At 43.0% G+C, this 21,379-nt stretch overlaps 1 protein-coding gene across 1 annotated transcript in view; it reads right to left on the bottom strand.

The window, feature by feature from the left end:
- Positions 1-5,027: 5,027 nt before the first annotated feature.
- The window catches only part of LOC128713589 (zinc finger protein chinmo), a 28,919-nt gene continuing 12,567 nt past the window's right edge, over positions 5,028-21,379 (bottom strand). The window contains exons 2-6 of the mRNA XM_053808449.1: positions 6,553-6,773; positions 5,801-6,426; positions 5,573-5,720; positions 5,316-5,508; positions 5,028-5,251 (exon numbers count right to left, since the gene is read on the bottom strand). Coding sequence (XP_053664424.1) covers positions 5,028-5,251; positions 5,316-5,508; positions 5,573-5,720; positions 5,801-6,426; positions 6,553-6,773 — 1,412 coding nt within the window. The remainder of the gene's footprint in view (positions 5,252-5,315; positions 5,509-5,572; positions 5,721-5,800; positions 6,427-6,552; positions 6,774-21,379) is intronic.

The following is a 21,379-nucleotide window of genomic DNA, read 5'->3' as shown; positions in this document are numbered from 1 at the left end:
TTTCAATACCTTCCATGCTACGCTGTTTGCCAGGATGGGTTGGTTTTTGCATTAAATTTACTCTGCGAAAGAATCAAACGTTAAGATTTTGGAACATTTTTCCGACTGAAACTATCAGTGGATGGTGCTGCTTAGCTGTGAAATTATTTTTCTTGTAAACTTTTTGTTCGGCTTTGCACGGATTTTGGTTTGTGTGGGGATGCCGAAAGTAAACGATACGCCGTAATGTTTATATTCGTATATGACCTGCAATTATCTGATATTTTGCAGTGTAGTTTCATCATTTTTTTTTTCATTCATGTTTCGTTTTTCTGCTTGCGTTTCAGTTTTGTAGACCGTTTGACTTGTTTTATCTTGCTTGCTTTAACCTGATTTGTAAATGTCTTTGAAGAAGTACGTAATATTATTGATTTCGACTATTACGTCGTCTTATTGCTTAAAATCAAGAGCTATTTAAAAATTAACATAAAAATGGCGTTTCTGCTAACGCACCTATTTCACTATTTCTACAGTACGTGGAGGTAGTTGATTTCAGTGTTCATTCTTTTTGTTTTCGTTCGTGTTCATATTTCTACGTTATTATGTTATGCTTCTCATTTGTCTTCTTTTATTTTTTAATGCATGATTAGCTTATCATTGTTATCGCTGCATAGGCTAATTTTTTTTTTATGTTTCGAGTTTGTTTCAAGGGTTTCTTTTGTTTTTGTGTGTTTTATCTCTTCTTCTCCTTCTATCGTTGCGGCTTATCTTAGTTATTTTTTTATTCATGCTTTCGCTTTGGAAGAAACCAGTTGTACAGATTGTGATAACGAATGAAACGAAAGTGAAGTAAAACTTTTACAGCATTCGAAACAAATAATACCTAGCAGTGTTGTGTTAGACAATACGTAACAAAGACCATTTTACGATGCATTGTGAAATGCCTAGCGGAAAAATAGACCCGTTTTCATTGGCAGTTGTCTTTCTTCATGTAAATTGCTTGCAATATCAATCGACGATATTTTACATCTACCACCCATTTCGTCTTGTCTCTTGTTTATAACAGTTGAGTAAACAGTTTCAAGGATAAGGGGGACAAAATGTGCAATCAAAATTAAACAGTAGTTGTAGCACTAGAAACAGAAACAGGCTATTTTTTAACAAGAAACATAATTCTGCTGGGTAGCACATCCTGCATTTTGAGGATGTATTAAGATTTGTCTTATTGCGGCGCTTACCCGGCTCTGTATTTCGTGTGCTAATACAACTATTATCAATATCGGCCATAACACATCTTATGATGTGGCGGTGTTTTAACTATATGATTCTCTTTAAAAATTGAACTAACGGATTCTATTTCATTTAAGCGTTTGACGTCATACTTAAGGGAAGAGGTTCGAGGGAAGCATACCTTTGTTATGTTATTCTCTTCATTTTCAGTGGGAGTCCGAGTTCTTTACATAAAACAAATGTCTCGCATGAAAATTTCAAACGAACCTGTGTATAGCTGTTGTAAAAACGAAATAGAAAATGATGAGAAAACTCATAAAACAAATCCTTACAAAGCTATTGTACGCAAAAATAAAATTCATCTGTGTTATACTACGATAATATAACAAACGTTGATAGCATCTTTTCAATTACTGTTTTGCCTCTACTAACCTTCCGGTATTTCATGTTGCGGTAACTTCGGTTTAGTTTATAACAGTAAAAATGGTAGCATTTATAAAAATAAACAAAAAAACAACGGAACTCTACCCATGCTGAAAATGCGCTCGTGAACATTCCGAATTCGTGCTTCCGGCTGTATTACTATCATGTTTAAATATTTGCACCAATTAAACTGCAATTATTCCAATTGTCTAGCTCATGTCCTTGTTTGCCTCTATTCGTTACATCATTTAAAAGGCTTCACCGCTGTGTTACATGTTCACATTTTAACTAATTCAGCGGAGTTCTTGTTCTTGTTACTACTGCAGCTCAAAACCCTTCACATGTCACAACATTGTTTGAAACTACAGCACATTGAATGTCATTTATGTTAACGATTGAGATGGATTGTTTTATTGCTCCCGTTCCTGTCCGATAGCTTTGCAGGAAGGGCCATTTGCTTCGTTACGCCCCGGGAAAAAATATATTTCTGGAAATTGATCTTAAGAGTCAAATCTATTCACCCGAAAGTGTAGACACTCTTTATCCCGTAAAACCGGAACGAGTTCTGCATTTAATGATGAATGATTTCGACAGATAACTTGAAAGGAACTGGCAGATTCTGATACCCTCGCTAACATTCCGTTGAATTCATTCGGTGAATCACAAAGAACGCAACTAGTTTTCTACTAGAAAAGCATTGATCTTCGTCTGAGGTATGAGATAAATAATGTAACAGCGGAGTAAATAAACCTGTAATGCTATACAAATGAGATCAACAAAAATGTTCCATTATCTATTGCATTGAGTAAAGGTATGCGGGCGGATGGCAATGATATGAAATCATATTGCTTGCCATTGGGATGTTCACAACAAACTTGCAATGTTGGTACGCTTTATCTGTTGCATACGCATGCAAACAAAGCACACATGCGCGTAAAACGATTCAGTTAGTCTTAATGTTCAGGAAAAGTAATGTAACCATATTGTAGAAGTAGCAATAGTCGTAGAAGTATTTGTATTAGTAAGAGTACTGTTTAAACTAGAATCTTCTATTTGATAGGCACCAAGTTTCCATTGCATGTTGTTCCATAAGGTTCGCTCTTCTATTGAAGATGATTTTCTGACAGAGAATTGATTCCAGCAACCACTTGCATGAATCGGTTCAATACCGCACGATTTTCAGACCCGCAGCAGATTATCTTGCAACGTGCATCCGCTTAAGAATCGTGTTCGCATCGGACGAACGGTTCACCAGAAGAATCGTGAGTCTTTTGCGTCGTTTGGTTTTGTATCAGCAGAGCGGACAGATGTTATCCACTGCCAGCTACACGCACTCTATTCCAAGCTCTCTCAGCTCTCTGCTACTGCCTTTCAAGTACATGTAGTATGGTTTTGTAGATTAGGTTTAAATATACTTTCATATATATGCATAGTTAAATATTTCTCATTAAGCTATCGATTTCAACTCTCCTATATCTGATTCCCTATCTCTTTATCAGCAGGTACATTTGTATTATTCATAAAAAGTATGCATTACTCCTACACCCATTGCGTTGTTTCTTTGTTAAATTAGGGATACTATTACAAAGATTTAAGATATCCATTTATATGTATGTACTTCCGATTCTACACTCTCTCGCACATTGCTATGGCGAAAGAAAACTCAAAACTAAACCACTATTATCAAGCGAAACGACGAAACGGCGAATCAAAATCAAACACGCGGTATGAAATGAACCGTTCGCCATTTCAAAGGAAATGCAAATCTGATACTATTAAACAAAACCAAACCGCGTGTATTGCCACGGATCTGTGTTCTAATGAATTTTAATTAGGAAACAAAATAAAGAAATATACAATCATCTATCACCTATTCACCTCTACTATTCTACTCTCTTTCTATCTATATGTATCAGTATCGAGTTATAGTTACTGTCTGTGGCTTTGTGTGTAACATAAGCAAGATTCTATTAGAACCCCAGCTATAGGGTTTTGCTTCATGGCTTGGTAGAGTAACGATCCCCTACACTCAAGATAATTGATGATTAATGACACTTGTGGTGATTGTAATATTTGCTGTTATTAGTGTAAAATTAAAGCAAGTTTCTGTTCAGCATGAATAATGGAGAGATAATCATGCATCACCTTTTTCGCGGAACATTTTCAGTTTGTAGCATTACCAAATACTGGTAAAATAAAGCTATTGTCCGTCATTGTTGCTGAGTTTAGTGCCAGTTGTCTCTGTGAAAATGAAAACTTTTTTTACTTTCAACATGGGTTGCCCTCACCGCATGCGTTCTGACATAAGGAGTTGGACGACAGTAAATGCAAATTATAATATATGTGAAGAAAAGAAAAAGATTCAGATTTCAAATATTGCCAAGTGTTGAACTACGTTTGAGAGTATAATTACTCTGCTCTAAATAAACAAATTTCCGTTCATTGTTGATATTGTAATAAATTGTGTTCAAGTTCGTTTATACTATTGCAGTAAAACATCTAACCATACTATTGCAGTAAAACATGTGGTAAACCCTGGAAATAGTTTTCCTTGATGTGAATTAGCTAGTAGTTTCAGTTTTCTACCAATCCAGTTCAAGTTATAATAGAATTTCCTTTCCATCTTCTATTGTCGCTCTTTTCAATCCATCTACGTAGCCAGTACGTATGTGCTATTGCATAATCGCGACGATTCTGTGTACCATATCCATAGAAACAATCGATGGCATCCCAAATGTTTCGATACTGATATTTTGATGCATTCTCGTTCCCTTCGAACGCGCCTTCGTTTTCTCCCTCTCTTCAAACACAGCGTGTTGTGACAATGTGATAGCTATTGAGAATAACTGTTACTCACAACACCTTCATCGAAGAAATGATGCTGGAACAATTCAACTCGTTCTTCCAGGGGCGCTTCTATACACCCTCCTTACCGATAAATCACACATTGCGGTTTGTGGTTCCAATCTGTTGGTATTGGTTAACGGTACCTCATTTGGGTAGGGTTTGCTGCGGATGCTGAAACGGCTCCACTGCTTCGAACTTGATGGTTAACAGACGATGGAAATTTGTCTTCGAAACAGGTGTAGCTCATCTGCTGTCACACGCGGTACACACCTAGCAGCTGTTCTCCATGGCTGTATCTGAGATGGCTGGCATGCTGGCCACTGCATCAAAATCTTTGGATGGCGTTCAAAGAACGGGGCTCTGAGGTATGGCTACAATGCGATAATGCAACAATTCGTTTACTAATTATAGGAACAACAACGGTCCAACGGTCGATCCGCATAACTGGGCCTTGGTAGAAGGAATAGTTGGATGAGGGAAAGGAAGCAAAGAGGGAAGTAAAGGAGACAGAGGAGGGCAGCAAATTCGACGTCCTACACACGCTGAGCTTAGCTGTGTAGCTGGCTGGGCATGAACTGCGTTTGCTGTTTGTGCTCCCGGGCGATATGCCTTCTGACGGTGTTGTTGCGGGTAAACGTTCGGCTGCAGTACGGGCATGGCACGCGAATTCCCTGATGCCGCTGGCGTATGTGCGCACGCAGATTCGTCTCGTAACCGTACTGCCGATCGCATAATGGACATTGTAGCTTTTTGCCTGGAACACAGAGTAAACCTTAAATGAGTGAAATCCGTGTCCGCTCTTTGCGCAGCATCAAGGACAAACAAGCCTAGCCTACCATCCGCTGTCGTGACGCTTTCCCGCGGTGTGCTGATCATTCCCAGCATATCAACTGACGGTATCGCTGCCTCCAGACCACCTTTCACATTGATGAATCCTATCGGTGTCGTTGGTGTAGACGGTGCCGATGACCTGAGCGGGGACTGGATGGGTCGCATTTCCATTTTCACACGCAAATCTTCCGCTCCAGCCTTCAAATATGAAGCATTCAAAAGTTAGAAAACCATGCCATAATGCTAACCAAGCTATCAGTACCTCATTGCCCTCTCGACTTTCGTGTTTCACTTTGTGATCCACTGAACCATTGTGATCGTTGCGATCTTCTCGATCCATAGTGTTTGAAGATACCGGTCCGTTACCATGGCCGTGGTGGGTTGTGCTGGGACTATGATTTTCATAACGACTAGAGCCGAAATAATAAAACAAAATCTTTCTTTAGCAAACCGTCTTTTTTCTCCACTCAGGAAGAGAAAATGTACTCACTTGGACTGTTGCGGAGAATCCCGATCCGTGTGTACGGTGTCCGCTTCCGTTGGTGTCGCCGAAGAACCACTGCTGGACGGTCGATAATTTTTGCTGCCACTTACCGGACTGCCATTGCCCGCACTCGCCTTCCCATCCCGCAGTACACTGTCCCGTGTCGCTTCCTGATGCTCGTAGAACGGACTTCGCAGTGATCGTTTTCGGTTCTCGTAAGTGCCTGGCAGATAGGACGATGGTTGCAGGTACGGGGAGAAACTGGATGCCGGTGTACTACCGCCTCCGCCTCCGCCGCCACCACCACCACCCCCATCGCCTCGATCACTACCACGACCGCTGTTGCGATCCGTGCCACTACCTCGTTCCGCTCCACTACCAACATTGGTCGTGCCGGTACCGGCAGTGTTACCGGAACCATTTCCACCACTACTTGCACTACCGACTATACTGTCGGTTTCCCGCTTTACCGCCCGGTTGATCGATTCCAGCGAGGACGAGAGGCTGTTGCGCTGCTGGCGACGAATGGCAGGTGATGGCAGATCGTTCGGTGGGCCGTGAAACGGCGATTGTGACGGTTGGCTGGCATTGGCGCTCGCAAAGCGACCATGTTCTGTTGTGAGTCCTTTGACCTAAAACGATCATATTACGATGAATTGCAATTTTCACTTAACAAAATCACGCATCTAATTCTGCAGTATTTGTTACATCGTGAATCAACTCAATTAATAATGTACAACTGTTAAGGCTCTACTCACCTGCAAGTTCTCAGCCGCTTTCAGAAAACTTTCCAGCGCTTTCTGTGACACGTGTACTTCGCCTTTGTACATAAACTCGAGCAGTGCGTGCATGTTGTCTGCTGATGTTGCTTCCAGCATAACGCAGATCTGCCCCGTACCAACCGGGGCCCGTTCGAACAGATCAGCAAAATTTTTCGAACATGCCGCTAGTATGACCTTGTGAGCATTGAATACGGTCCCTGGAATTAGAAACAAACGAGAGGATCAAGATCAGAATCAAGAACATTATTTATATACTCTATTGACACGTATCGGTTCTGATTGTTGAAATCTATAAAAATATCTCCATAGCCTCACGATTCTTACGCTTTCTAGCTTCGGCAATAATACTTTGCATATTCATAAATCTCCAAAGATCAATTCCATCTTGAGAGGGTCAGAGTAATTCTATCGATTTGGAGATTCAGATCTCTATCAGATTCTTCCAACATTATTATTTTACATCTAACTATTCTCTATCGGAACCCATTCGTTGTCAACCTCCAAAAATGGATACAGTTTGATTCCGGCTGCAATTTTGTTATCATCATTAGCCTGCCGTTTTACCACATGGTTTAGGTTTTGCAACTTGTGCGACGCTACGCGGCCAGCAAGTATATTTAACATGCCTACTGCTTCACTGACTGACTGACCTATTTTCGTGTGTCTAATCTTACCACGCACATATACACACTGGCTGTTGCTGGCCTGTGCATCGTGGTGGTAATGCTATCGTGAATTCTTCGAAATTTTACAACCCAGCTTATGCGCGCAAACGAATCGCTCGGAAAATCCATCCGTTCGCACAACCCCAACAACTCAACCAGATCGAGATGCAAGCAGATTGTTGTTCAGTGCTTCCAAGAAATGAATCTTAGGGAACCAACAAAAAAAAACTCATCAAACACATAGGCGTAACAGGCTCCTCCAAACAACATCTCTATAAATAACGCTAAGCATGGGGCAGCAAACCGCACACAACACACTAACCAACATGGTGCATGCACGGTTTGATAATGGGTCATGCGCGAGCAAGAAATTCGGTCGCCCCTACGCGCGCTTGATTCGATGGCGCAGTTGTACCAGAGAATGCATTCGATTTCCGACCTAATTCTGAATGTGTGTGAGGTTTTTTTTTTTATTCGTTCGACTGTTGCAAGGTGGTTGGATCGGGGAGAGCGGAATCGTAGCTGCCCCCTATCATCCGAAGACCTTGAAAATGAGCGCCCAAATGTTGCGATAGGGTGATATGACATCATCGTCCCAATCATCGTTGCATGGCGCAGCAGTAGGGCCGCACACACACAGGGCAGTATTGGTGAGCATCAACGACAACGACATGTTGTAAATGTTGGAGCATATTTGTTCAACATATGGCGCCTCTCGAACCATTAAAACACTAGCGTGACGTTACTTTTGGGGAATAATAACTTCCGGTGTTTGATGTAATAAATAAATTAAACATCTTCTAACATTGTTTCGGGAAGTGAAAGAGTCTTAATTAAAAATTCGATAGTAATATAAGTAATAAGCAATATATTTTAATTCTTTTGTCGCAACAGAATTAGACAGAATGTCGCAACAGAATTAGAATTACAACAAGAAACAAATGATGCGAGAAGTATTTTATGCATAAATCCTAGAATGATGTGGTTGATGCGGTTTCGGCCGTAAATGAAAACCAGCTAGTAGGAAGAATGATATCAAGAACAACATTTTTTAGATAATGCAAAGATGATTACGTTGCGGTAATTATTAATTTAAGTGACTTTTATATGAAAACATCCCACCACAATCAGTTATCAAAATTATCATCATAAAATGCGTCCCGCAGTTTGGAAATATTCTTCTTCCGAAATAACCGTTTATGTACGGTATACGTCTTACCCACAACTTGCGACATGGAGTTTCCTTCGGTAAAACGCATTTTAACACCAACCCTAGTAGAGATCGTAAAAGTGGTTGTTTACATTGTGTAGTGCTGGTGTTAGTATGAATGCAACGATTTGTGCGATTGATGCAACTTGTTAAACATAGCTCCCATCGGTCGCCATGTCTCTAATTCTCTTTCTTTCCCTTTCTTGACCGGTAAAACAGTGAAAGTATTTCCATCTTCACGTCCCAAACCCCGGGACACATTGAAGTTCGTAGTCGTATTGGTGACTTTCAGTCTTAGTCCAACTACAAACACAACCCAACTACTGCCCAAAAATTGCTGTCTTCGTACGCACTATGGTCGTATCAACATAAAAGACCGCGCTCAAAGTACACGGTAGGCCCACTAGAAATGGGGCAATGCATTGAGCAAAGACCTTCTCTTCCGGTCGCGTACGAGGTGGTGTTTATGGTTGCATCGTTCTCAGCAAAAGTAGGTCACGCACATTTCGAAGGGTGTCCCACAATGTAAACCAAGAAGAAATACACATACATGGAGGAGGGGGGGGGGGGAGGGGAGGGGGGCTTCCCTGCTTCTAACCCTAAGGTCCCCAGGGTTGCGTCGACCCGTGTGCAGCTAGTTCACTTCTTAATCACTGCAATGCGCAGCACAACCCAAATGCGCATCATGTTGGCAACAGTGTTATTGCTCAAACCATCGCCTCCCGAAAGAAGCGACACTCACCGACTTTACTTTACGGTGACTTCGCAATTCGGGGCTTAGCGTGAACATTTTCTGCTGCATTTGAAGGCGCATGTTGCGCATATAAACATCGCCCGTTACGCGTGTAACTAACCTCCCCCATCTACCCGAAGCCACGGCGACGTCCAAACGAACGAAATAAACCTTTTAAAAAGTGTGAAAAATATGTGTCACGCACAAACAAACCAACCATCTTCTGCGCTTTGGGTAGTTAGCACGCTCAATACGACACGCGATGCGCGCCATCGTTTAATGCGTGCACATGCCGCTTCCCTGTTTGCCTGTTTGCACCGCGTTCCATCTCTTCTCATCTGGCGCTTTTCCTACCGAACCACGAATCTCTGTCTCTTTCAACCCACTCGGGCAACATAAAAACTCAACATTTAAAGAGCACGCACTGGGACAAACACACATAAAACCTCCTCCTTCATTTCGGCACTCCCTCTCACAGACGAGCGTATGCGGATGGGTCACACACGCATGTTAGTAAACTCCCCTCCCCCATGCACGACTGATTTTAGAAGTGCGTTAATGCAGTTGGCATCACTGCTTCGGGTTTGGGGCCCCAAATGTGTCTGCACGATTGCGTACACGTCTCAAATGCACATTTGAATGGCGCAACGCTGACAAATGTGCACGAATGCGGACGGTGTGTCTATGGATTCCTTCTTAGTGGGTAATGCAAACGCGTCCAGCTGTATTCCTATGCAACATGCGTTTCTATGTACCTTGAGTTTTTGGCGAATAAATTTTATAATACAGCTTTATATTTGACAATTTTCTCTTTATCTCTATAGTTTATAGATACATAAGGTTCTTCTGTTGTAGAACACAGTACCCTGAACTCAGATATTGAGATCCAGTACAGCCGGTCCGATCCAGATCCATGGGAAGCACTGATTCAAAATCATTCATTGATACTTGGAGTACAGACTAAACTAAAAGGTCATTGAAGAATTGATGATGTTCAATGGAAATCCGTCTCGATAGATTGAATGGGTAAATGTAATATGAAGCATGCTATCCGAATGCTATTTCCCGGACGAACTCTTGTGCAATAGAAGCATTTTATTTAAAATACCTCAAAGATAATTCCATCCATCTGAAACTAATGTTTGAGTACAGATTGAGACTTGTCTTCATTTATTCACCACGACAGTTGAACCTGAATTCATTCCTTTGCATAGTGTGCATAAATTTCAATTCCATTCTAACCTTTATGCTCAACGAACCCATCATGAAAGTCCTTACCGGTGGAAAATTACGACATCATCATCATCATCACTTCAATCTATTCACACTTCCTTTTCTTCCATCCATCCATCATATTTCTTTTCGAGGGCACAAATTCGAAAGTGAAAAAGCCGTCCTTAATCTTCAGCAAGCAGCAGGCGTGCGCTAGACAGTGCCCGCGCGTAAGGGCAGGTCAGTTTTGTTCGTAAATTTGATCCTTCTTTGGGTGTGTGTGTGTGTGTGTTTTTTTTTTTTTACAAACCGTACACCATATTGAATCTCGTAAGGAAGCGCGAGTGGAGCGAAAAGAGGGAAAACCCTTTCCCTTCATCATAACTTTTATCACGCGGATAATTTTATTCCTGTCTGTGCTTCCTATTTCAATACAACCAGCAAACACACCAATTGTGAACCTTTGTTTTTTTTGGGTTTTTATATTTCCTTCTATTGTTGTTCCTTCTGCTTGTTTTAGGTTTGCAAAACCATTCATCCTGTGCTGCCTTTTGTTTCCTTTTTTATCCCAGCAAAGATTCACAATCTTTGTGCTTGCGTCGTCGGTGAGGTGCTGGGAGTCTTGTTGACACCTTTTTCGCTTTACTAACGAAGGGAAGGTTCGACCGGAAAAGGGCAACCCCGACACTGTCCATCCGACCGAAAAGTGGGAGGAAAAGGTTTTTCCAAATTCGTTGCAAAAATATTTCAACTCTCCCCCTCGCGCCATAAAGACTCCAGCCACACACATCTTTCCTCCCTCTCTCTCTCTCTTTATGGTGCTTTTCAATATCCATAACTGACCACGGAAAACCACCTTTCGGTGGCGATAGGACTAGCCCTGCTTGACCCTGTCTACCAGTGGCGATACGGTGCGGTACCTTCCTTTACAAACATCTCAGCTCATGAGTTCCCTCATTAATTTCATTCATCCGGCATATCAGTTGGTAGCGCGGCAACAAAGCAAACGGCAAAGTTGGGGCGCCACGGACAGAGGAGGAATTAGGTATTATTTGATTAATTTACTCGCACCACCAACTCCTCGCAAGCAACATGACACAACAACAGAAAATCCGTTTTGTTTTCGGTGTCAGTGGGTCGAAATGATGCTAAAGTACGTTAAGACGTGACCGACTGTTCGAGACAGTGGAGCAGTAATAAGCTTCCTGCAGCCCACATCCAGTGTGAACGGCTTTTATTTTCGTTTTGTGTTGTTCATATCCTTCCAGATTTCCAACAACAAAAAAAACGTTTGCCGATACAATGGATTAAAGCTAAAGCAATTAAACCAGTAGGATACCTTTTTTATCGATGCAACGAAACCGGCGCCGATCTTACAAAGAGCTTCAGCTTTAACGACAATCTTCCTTTTTTCCTCTATATTCCTATCAAACACTTAAACCTTTCACCCCTCGAACGTTACGGGCACACATTTAGGGCATAAGTCCATAGGAAGAAGACACGGAAATAAGATGGATATGATCCTACCAGCTTTCCGACTTGCCGTCTCGTTTGGGTGGGAGGCACAATTTCGCGAACGGGACCGCGCGTACTTTACCACATACCAAACACAAACACCGAAAAACCACCCACTTTTACTGCTCTTCGAACGGGCGTAAGCAAAACAACATGACAAACACTCACCCTCCGCAAAACCCCGGTACGAGACAAAAGTATCGGGCGCCTCCATTACGCGAACTCCATACTGGGGCGGTGTTTTTATTTTATTATATCCTTTCCCCATATTTTCGCCCGTTGTGTTTTGTGTGCCGTCTCGGAGCGGGAAGGGATTTTCCCCGAGACGAGTTGGTGTAGTTCCAGACGAGCAGCAGACGACATTTACGACGAAAAGGGCCAGCTCTTCCGGGAAGTACCGCGGTTTAATAATAAGGGAGTGAACGCAGAGCTCTGCCTCGACCAGGGACGCAAGAAAACAGAAGGTAGAACATGATGGGAGGGAGAAAAAAAAGGATCCGGCATTGTTTGGGTTTGTGTTGTGGCTGTGTGTTTTGTCATCCATCTATCCATTATTCTTGTTATTATTATTGGCGGAGGTGGAAACCTCGAAACATCTTCTTATGTCAAGGTCGCCCCATTGCGTGGGGTGGTAAGCCGATGGATTTATGCGTCTCGTCATTACTTTCGATTTGTGATACGAATTATGGAAGGACTTGTTACGCAAATAATAAGGTTACTCAGAGCTGAGGGCATAAGTCGAATAAAAAAAAAACTAAGGACGAAAAATTAAGCAGTTATGAGTATTCTTAGCTTAATCTGATTTGAATCAATGAATAAAATTTCCAGCGTTCCAGCAAAACTCGTCTAGCCGTTGCTTCAAACACCGAAATAGAAAGATAAAACAAACGAATATCCTGCGATTCAATACATCGTTCACATAGACACACCAGCCCTGAAATAATACGCCGTCAACATTGGATTAAAGTTTTAATTTTCTTTTTGGTTCCGCAAAAAAAAATCGCACACATGAGTACACAAAAAAACAACATACTCAAAACCCTATAAGTGGCTGGTGAGCTGAAAAATATGGCCACCTTTACTCCGGCGCTAGAGTTCTATCCCTAAAAAAACACGAACGCGCATTCGCTGATTGACCAAATTGATTGACGTATGCTTCAAATCCTGTCCACACAGCACACGGACGACAACCGGTGCGACAGAGTATCACCGGAGTTGGGGGGACAATCGAAATCCTCACGAAAGCCCATTTTTTTGTGCGTCACCACAATTCACCCCGCACTCGTAACAGAACGAAGGTGGCCATGCAATGTTTGCGCAAACCATCCAGCGTCGCATGCCAATTCTCGAGAATCAGCGAACTGAGGAAAATGGTTGACCCCTTCTACGGAAATCCATCGATCACCACCGTACGTGCATCGAGAGGTTTCAGTTTCGGCCGCAGAACAACAGCAAAAAGTGGAGAAACAATGATAAATATTTTACAATATATCGTACGACTTCTGGACAGGGGGTTTTGATGCCTATTCCTATAGAAGGGGGTTCACCTCGTTGGTACAAATCATCGACCAGACCGACCCCAACCGATGGTCCGGTTCGGAAATATTTCTCCAATTCAATCTACAGCGTGGCAACACTCACACGCATACTCTAAGCCAGCTTCCTCACAGGTCATCGCACGGAAAGAATATGTGGCCACATACACGGGATGTGTCCCAAATTCGCCCCCACAACCCCTACCAGTTTTATGGAGTAAAACAAACACACAAAAACTGCTCACCCACGCGGGCCACCGGACGCATCAATTCGATCAAGTACACCGATCCTGGCTTGCGTCCGATATGTTCCTGCAGTCCTTGCTTGTGTACCGAAGGCCAGCAGCACCAAATCATTCAGCCGAATATCCCGAACGGCCTACAACACACCGCCAATGGCGAACGCGTGGTTTCTCAGCAGATTTTCATGCATCGATGGGCTCTAACACACGCGGGCCCGGTGTGTAGCCCGGCGAATGCCTTCACAAATCGTATTTTCCGATCCCCTGCTCCTATTGTCTGACAGTGGTGTGTGTGTGTGTGTGTGTGTGTGTGTGTGTGTGTGTGTGTGTGTATGTGGTGGACTACACGGACGTACTCCCACCAGCACACATCCTGGCCCGAAAGGCGGAAGTCCAGCCACACAGACCTCGGGGTCTACTACACCATCATCGGCAACAAGCGAAGTATTTTGCTACCATTTCTAACAAAACGGTTGGTGCACAGAAAAAGATATGGAAATAATGGCCAAACGTAGTCCTTGCTATAACGCGCGGAAGTCTAGAATACACTTTGACGACTACCGTACCTATATTCCTCCTCATAGATCTCCCCCCCAATCACAGTCTGACTGAACTTAGATTCGATTCTATCGTACTTGGTGGTGTACCGTCTGTTTTTTTTTTGCTTCACGTTTGCATCCTCAACGGTACACTACCGGTACGGTTTCGCTCTCGCTAACAAACGGTTCGATTTTTCCGTTCGGTTCGTTTGCTGTCATACAAACGCTGTTTTCGTTGTTCGTTGCCAAAGCACCGGGGATCGGAGAGTTATCGAAAGGTAGCGAACATTCGTCGTGCACAGCACACGGGTACACACCGAACCAATAGATTCTAGACAGGTGATTGGAGGAGAATAATGCTAAAGCAACAACAAAAAAACACACACAACTCCACCGAGTGTCACCAACCATGCCCAAACACCACACGTCCGGCTAGTGTAATGTTCAACCGTACGACAATGTGAAGGAAACTCCGGGTTCGAATTTGAATGAATCGGTGCACCCTACTCCCTACACTTACATACAGACGATAGAAAACAAAAATTCTGTCTTCTCCACCCCAGGAACAAAAAAAAACAATCTCTCGCACAACTCTGTTTACCGTGCTGATGGATGTATAAGCAGGCAAATCATGCGACCAAACACAAAAGTACTCCCTAGGCTACGACTTAATTAGCCAAACGCGATGATGGCAATCATGAACAACCATAAATCCCCCTTTTTTTTGGTGGGTGTGAAGGGAGTCTTCGATTATTCTTACTTGAGGACGCACAGGAGACAATAGTGTGTACATGTCTACATGTGACATGTTTCATTGCATTAGGATTTTTGAAAGTTTACCAAAATTTATCATTTTTTTGGGGGTTATATGGCATTATTTAAAAGAATTTACTACGTTCTTCCTTAACGCTACAGATAAATCGTAACATCATGATCAGAAAGGCCAACAATACGCCGACAATAATGGTTGGTAGCGTGTCAGGCATTTGTCACGCTCGTCCATCATGCACTGTGTAAACTAATGAAACGATATTGATCTTCTATTACCCATTCTTTCTAACCACCAGGAGTGCAAGCAAACCCGTTGATTAATTTCACTTTCCAATCGATCCCGCACCGCTGGTTGGCACTAGTTTTGTTTTCTCGCCATCGTTCCGTTTGTTTCCCGCACTGAAAACGGTTAGTTTTGTCACCGCCGAGACACACACGATTGACGGAATCAGTGGCATACTAATATTTGCTTTTATCTTCCCCGTATCGCATTGTCCTTACATGCGGGAAACAGGACATCGGCAAACACTTTGATTTAAGGTTCCTGTTTTGTCTTTATTTCGCGCCATTGGATGACGATATCTTTTTCCATTATCCTCACCGCCGCAATTGCATGTGGCATGTGTGTCTCTATGAGCACGTTTTCTCGCCAAATCAATCATAACGCAACGATATAACGAAGACAAATGCATGCATTGGTCGGGATGTTTCATTTTCATTTCCATTGCACCATTCCATTCCATACAAGAAGTAATCGTTTCAATTGCAAATAGACGAAAGCGAAAAGCGTTGGATTGAAAATTCACATCACTATCAGCAAATAGTGTGGGATTAAAACGAAAACTAGACAAGACTGGATTCAAAGAACTGTGCAATTGTGTTTGAAGCTCTTTTAACCAATTAGTAAACCAAAATAAACTAGTTGTTGCTAATGTCCTTTAAAGATCTGTTTTTTATTAAGATGATATTCCTTGTACTTCAAGAATTGGAATAGCTCAAAATGGGATGCTAAACAAAACAGGAAAACGCACATATCAGGGACTATGTATCAGGGACCTAGAGTCACATTATCCTCTTACCTCTCTCCCAAAAAAAAACCCATTCATACTGACTAGCCGATACGCAACTTTTCAATCGAATCAGATAGAAGCATAACGATCGAAACTGCTCGATCAAATGAATGACAGATAGCGGCAATATACATGAAATTAGCATTTTACAAATAGTCATCAATTTCAATTTGTACACTCTATCTCCTGCTTCTACATTTTCCTGACCAGCCCCGCTGGAAACACGGGTATGACTTTTCGTTTTCCACGCTGCAGCAACATGCGGACGAGTGCAGCACTCATGCGTACACGTTTGTTCGTGGTTCGTGGTAATAATGGGAGGGAAAAGCGGTACACCCACCAGGCGCGCTCTTGGTCAGCAATCGGCAGATGACATTTGCTTGGGCACAATTTGCGTCCTACGGTGGCGTCATCGTTGTGGCATCCATTAGCCGTCCGTATAACGAACCAATATTGGCCATTTTCAATAATGTCAAACCGGTTGATGTATGTCGCAAGTGCTGCGGTGCGAGAGCGAGACCATCGCTAGAGTGAAAACTAGGATTCATTTAGCTGATGGTTTCGGACGAGTGGTTTCTCGGTTTGAGGGAGAGAGTAGGATATAGAAAAAAAATTGACCGGACAGTTCTGTGGGAACAGGATCCAGACTAATGGAACCAGCAGAACTGGCCCACACACAAACCAGTATCTTTGGCACTATTGGAATGAAAAGTGATACCCAATGCTTGCCCACCGCCCCTTTTCACGAGGACAAACGGCAAAGGGATGAAGGTGGAGACCCATTTGCAGCAGCAGCACAACGCTCGCCCGAGAACACGGAAGCATAACCCGATTGAATTCAAAATCAAATCAAGCGCATCGGTGTATGGTTGGGGAACGGAATAGAATGGTGAGATACAGCAACCTCAAGAGATACCGAGCCAACATTTCCTAGTCCTCGGGGAGAGCTTAGCATACAGAGTCTTTTTTTTTCTTTTTTCATGTGTACGTATGTGCTTCTTGCTCAATAGAAAACAGGAAAACGCACAGCAGAGGGATTCATTCCATCATCGACCAACAAATGATGCAAGCAAGCACAGGGGGGAAACAAACTACCAACTCTTTCCCCCCCGATATGTGTGATACGAGCGCAGTTTGTGAAAATGCTACGGATCTGCTTTCGGTAGGAAGGAAGCCCCATTTTGCAGGACATGTACGAAACGGAAATAGCTTCCACTCCGCTAAAGTCACCGGAGTAGTACCCTTTTTTGTCTACCATCTACCCGAACAAACTGGTCGTCCCAAACAAGCCTCATCCCGCGCATCCTTTTCATTATGAAAGCATATCTACGTAGCAACGCGTCACCGTAAACAAAAAATGGATTCAACTGGCTGCGAGATCTACAATGAAGCCAGCAGCACACAAAAAAGTAGCAAGGATAACGATAGATAGAACGCACTGAATGCTGAACTAGGAAAAATGTGTGTGCGTGTGCTCGACTGGGGATGCGAAGGCAAATAAATTCCGAATACATACATTTCCATGAAAATGGAAAATGAATATAAATCGAAATAAATATCAAGCAAACAGTTTTTAGCTGGCGGAAAGGATTGCAGCATATCATACTTGGCTCGAACGCAGCAGCATTGTACAGTGAAACGCAACCCAAGTCCACAAATTTACGTCGGCCACGCACTAACCCCCGTTTCCTAAAGGAACGGAGCAGCAAGATGTTGGATCAGAGATGCGATATGAATTTTTGCTTCGTTTTTTCGTTGGAACTTTCAATTGGTACAGCAACTCAAAACTGATTCCCTTTCAAAATGGATCTTACACGGGTTTTCTAGTCTTCGCAACAGCAGAATGCGTACGAATGCGACAGCATCCAGACAGCTACACGGAGTTCGCAATAGAATCAGCTTTGACTGGTAGGCAAAAAATATTAACCAACACCCAAATGCTCTCCAGCGGCTATGCCCACAACTTCGGGAAGCATCGAACCATCCGTAAAACAACAAAATAATAACGTGAAGCTATGGAGAGGAACACAACGCCATGCAGTACGTTGAAATGCTTGCATTATTGCGGAGCGTTCAGTGAAAAGGGGGGATAAAGAACAAAAAACCACCAGCACCGCGGTTGTGTCTACGCGTTAATTCCACAGGCACTGGGCTTTCAAAACAATTGAGATGAGTTTTTATGGGTGTGTGGTTTTTGTACCATCGATACGAAGCAAAGAACACACAACAACAACAACAAAAAAAAACAGTTTGAATGAACATCTGTCTGTTGTTGGAGGTTGTTTTCGACTTAGATGAATTGCCGTGACGGATAAGGCTTAAGGGTTTCACCTCGTTTCTTTACGAACACATTATATGCACTTGAGCTAGCATGTACTAGGAATAAAAATTGCCACACTGTTATTATCCAAGGATATCAATAAAAACAATTCAGCTTTAATATTTCCAGCATTTGTCGAATTGTTAAACTCGATCCACCTGTAGCGAGGAATGATCGGTAACCAACACAACACTCCTTCACTGTTGCGACCTTAAAGACGTTAATGTCACTGTGAAGCATCCAAGACGCGAAAAGTTCATTGATTTCACGGTCCAAAGATAAAATCATCAATAAAGCGACGACAAAATGGAGATGTCTCCGGAGTCCTTCCAGTTTTCACACGCCAAAACTGGGGCATACACACAATCGCTTTACGTTTGTTTGGGTTTCGGTACACACATGGATACACTGCCACAGGTTTCACCCCCCGTGCCAGAAACATCAACGCACATTTACGACCCGTCGACACACCTTTAATGCCATAAAATCGATGAATAGCAAACAATGCGCCGGTCTTTCTTGGCAAAGGCTCAGCGGAAAGGAGCACCGTGCCAAGGAGGACAAGAAACATATGTTTATAAATATCTTCACTTAGTTCCGACCTTCCAACGGGACACGGCAGGAAGGACGATGATGGTACCGCGAAGGCATTAAAAGTGAGCACGACCAAGAGGATCTTGCACAACAAGATAGGACAACAACAACAGTAACGACAAAAAGACGGACACAAACACGTGCCCACAAACAAATGTTCGTTTTTACGCGCTTTTGTTAAAGGGAAGATACCAGCCATCACACCATCGTAAAAAGCCTCACACTGATTTGCTTTACGCCAAAATGCTAAAGCTCGCGTGCCATGCTAGTCTGTCCCGCTCTGTACGGCGGGCTAAAGGATATGCACACGGTTCGTGCTTTCTTTTGCACACCCACATCAACGCTCTCCCCCTCCTTAGCCATCTTAAGGTTCACGCTCAATGATCGGCTCAGTCCTCTTGATGCTGGGGAAATTGTATCGTTTTATTCACATTTTATGTTTTCTTTATTTACCTCCGTCCTCGGTACGGCACTTCCTGCCGAAAACCGTCGCCCATGTCTTGGAGACGGAGCGTTCGCAAAAGGGCCGCTAAGGTCTGTATCGAATTCTTTCTTCTGAGCCAATCGACGCACAATCGAGCCAAACGTACGAAATACTGGGACACACTCCAAAAAAAAACAGGAAAAATGTATGAACAGTGTGTCTGCACGATACAACTTGGAGATTTTTTTTTTCTCTCCCCTCCCCTCCCCCCTTCCATCTTCTCGCTAGGTTCACACACTTCAAGCAGCGTCCTTCCTTAAGAGCCCGTCTTTATGGGTCGAGACCCGGTTTTTCTCTGTTGCGACGCCGTCTCCATATCACCACCCCCGAAGAAAAAAAAACATTCACCACACGGGGCAACCCCGAATGAGTCTCGCTTTCTTTCCCAAAATGCTATGCTGATGGTGGTGGTGATGGTGGTCCTTTTATTACGTCTTGAGCAGGTCCGGGAAGTTGAAGAATTTTTATGCGTGTTTGTTTGGAATAATGAAGACGGCTTTATTGAATCTTCATGGCGCGCCGACCAGATCCTGTCCCGTGCCACATTCACACACCATTCCGTACGCAATCGTACTCCATCCACCGTCTGGAAAAAAAGGACCATGTATATCAATGTTTGGGTGTCGGCAAAATCAAACCTGCACTCAAACTTTCTTTCTCGGTCCCACCACACACAGTATCCACCAAACCATCTGGGTAAAGTTTGGTACTGCTCGGAAAATCATACGAGTTGAAATTGACTTCCAAACAAAACAGGACATTTCGGTTTGCATAAAGGCCGACTATCAATTCATCAATTATTATTTGTGTATATGATCGTTGCAATCACTTCTCGGAAGAGAATTATATCACAATGATCTCGGAATTTCCAATAATTCTCAGAATATGTTGCAATGTTTATCATTCGAACATATTTTCGTACTTATTTAGTTCATCCCCATCACATTTAAATTCAACAAAATTCTATCAAATACAACCTTCACATAATTGACACTTCTGTTAGGCTGCTTCTCAATCAATTAGAAATTGTGCGTCGTATGCTTACCTAAAATGAGAAAACGAGAAAAAGCACACATTAGTACATTGGCCAAGAAACAATGTTACGCTGTTTAATTAAAGCGAAAAACGCATTTCACCGGAATAAATCTCTAATGAAAAGCGACTGTCCATCGTACACCCGCAGTACCTAGGTACTTCCCTTCACTCATTAGTGAGACTTCCCACTCGAGTGCTTTTTGCTGCTGCTACTGAACAAACTCCACTCCACCCATTATCCACTCCCGTACACGCAAAGGCATTTTTTCCATTTTCCCTAAAAAAAACTTTACGCAATTCGATTTTTTCCACTGTACGTACCGTAAGCAACCAACGGTGAATCGAAATGTGGATCAGAACCGAATGGCAAGAAAAATAAAACTTGACCAATCAAATCGTCCTCCCACCAAAACGTTGCGTCCTGGGAAAACGTGCCCTGCCAAAAAGGTCCAGTGTGCGTACACAAACGGTATGGAAGAAAGCGAAGTGGAAATAAAACAACCCCCATTGCGTATCACTGTCAATTGTAAAGTCAAACATCGTCGTCGAAGGTATCCGGTTTTTTTTTATGCGAGAAGCCGTTCTCGATTTCTACATCGAACTACCTCTCCGCGAACGAGTGGTGCGTGAATACCGGAGGAATCTGGGACTGCAAAATGGACGATGTTCATTTAACAGCAGCAGAAGGTTGCGATGCCACCATTTCGGGCAGCGATGATGAACGGAAGCCCTGCCAAAAACGAATGGGAAGCCGAAAACGAATCCCTGTCGAAAGGGGGAAATACGGGCAAAATCTGGGGACACAAAAGCCGGAGGTATTGAATCGATTCAACGTCCTTCTCTTCCCCCCCGCAATTGCCATCTTTTTACCTCCTACA

Source organism: Anopheles marshallii, chromosome 3, assembly GCF_943734725.1.
Source record: "Anopheles marshallii chromosome 3, idAnoMarsDA_429_01, whole genome shotgun sequence".
Taxonomy (NCBI): Eukaryota; Metazoa; Arthropoda; class Insecta; order Diptera; family Culicidae; genus Anopheles; species Anopheles marshallii.
This window is presented reverse-complemented; position numbering and strand designations above follow the sequence as displayed.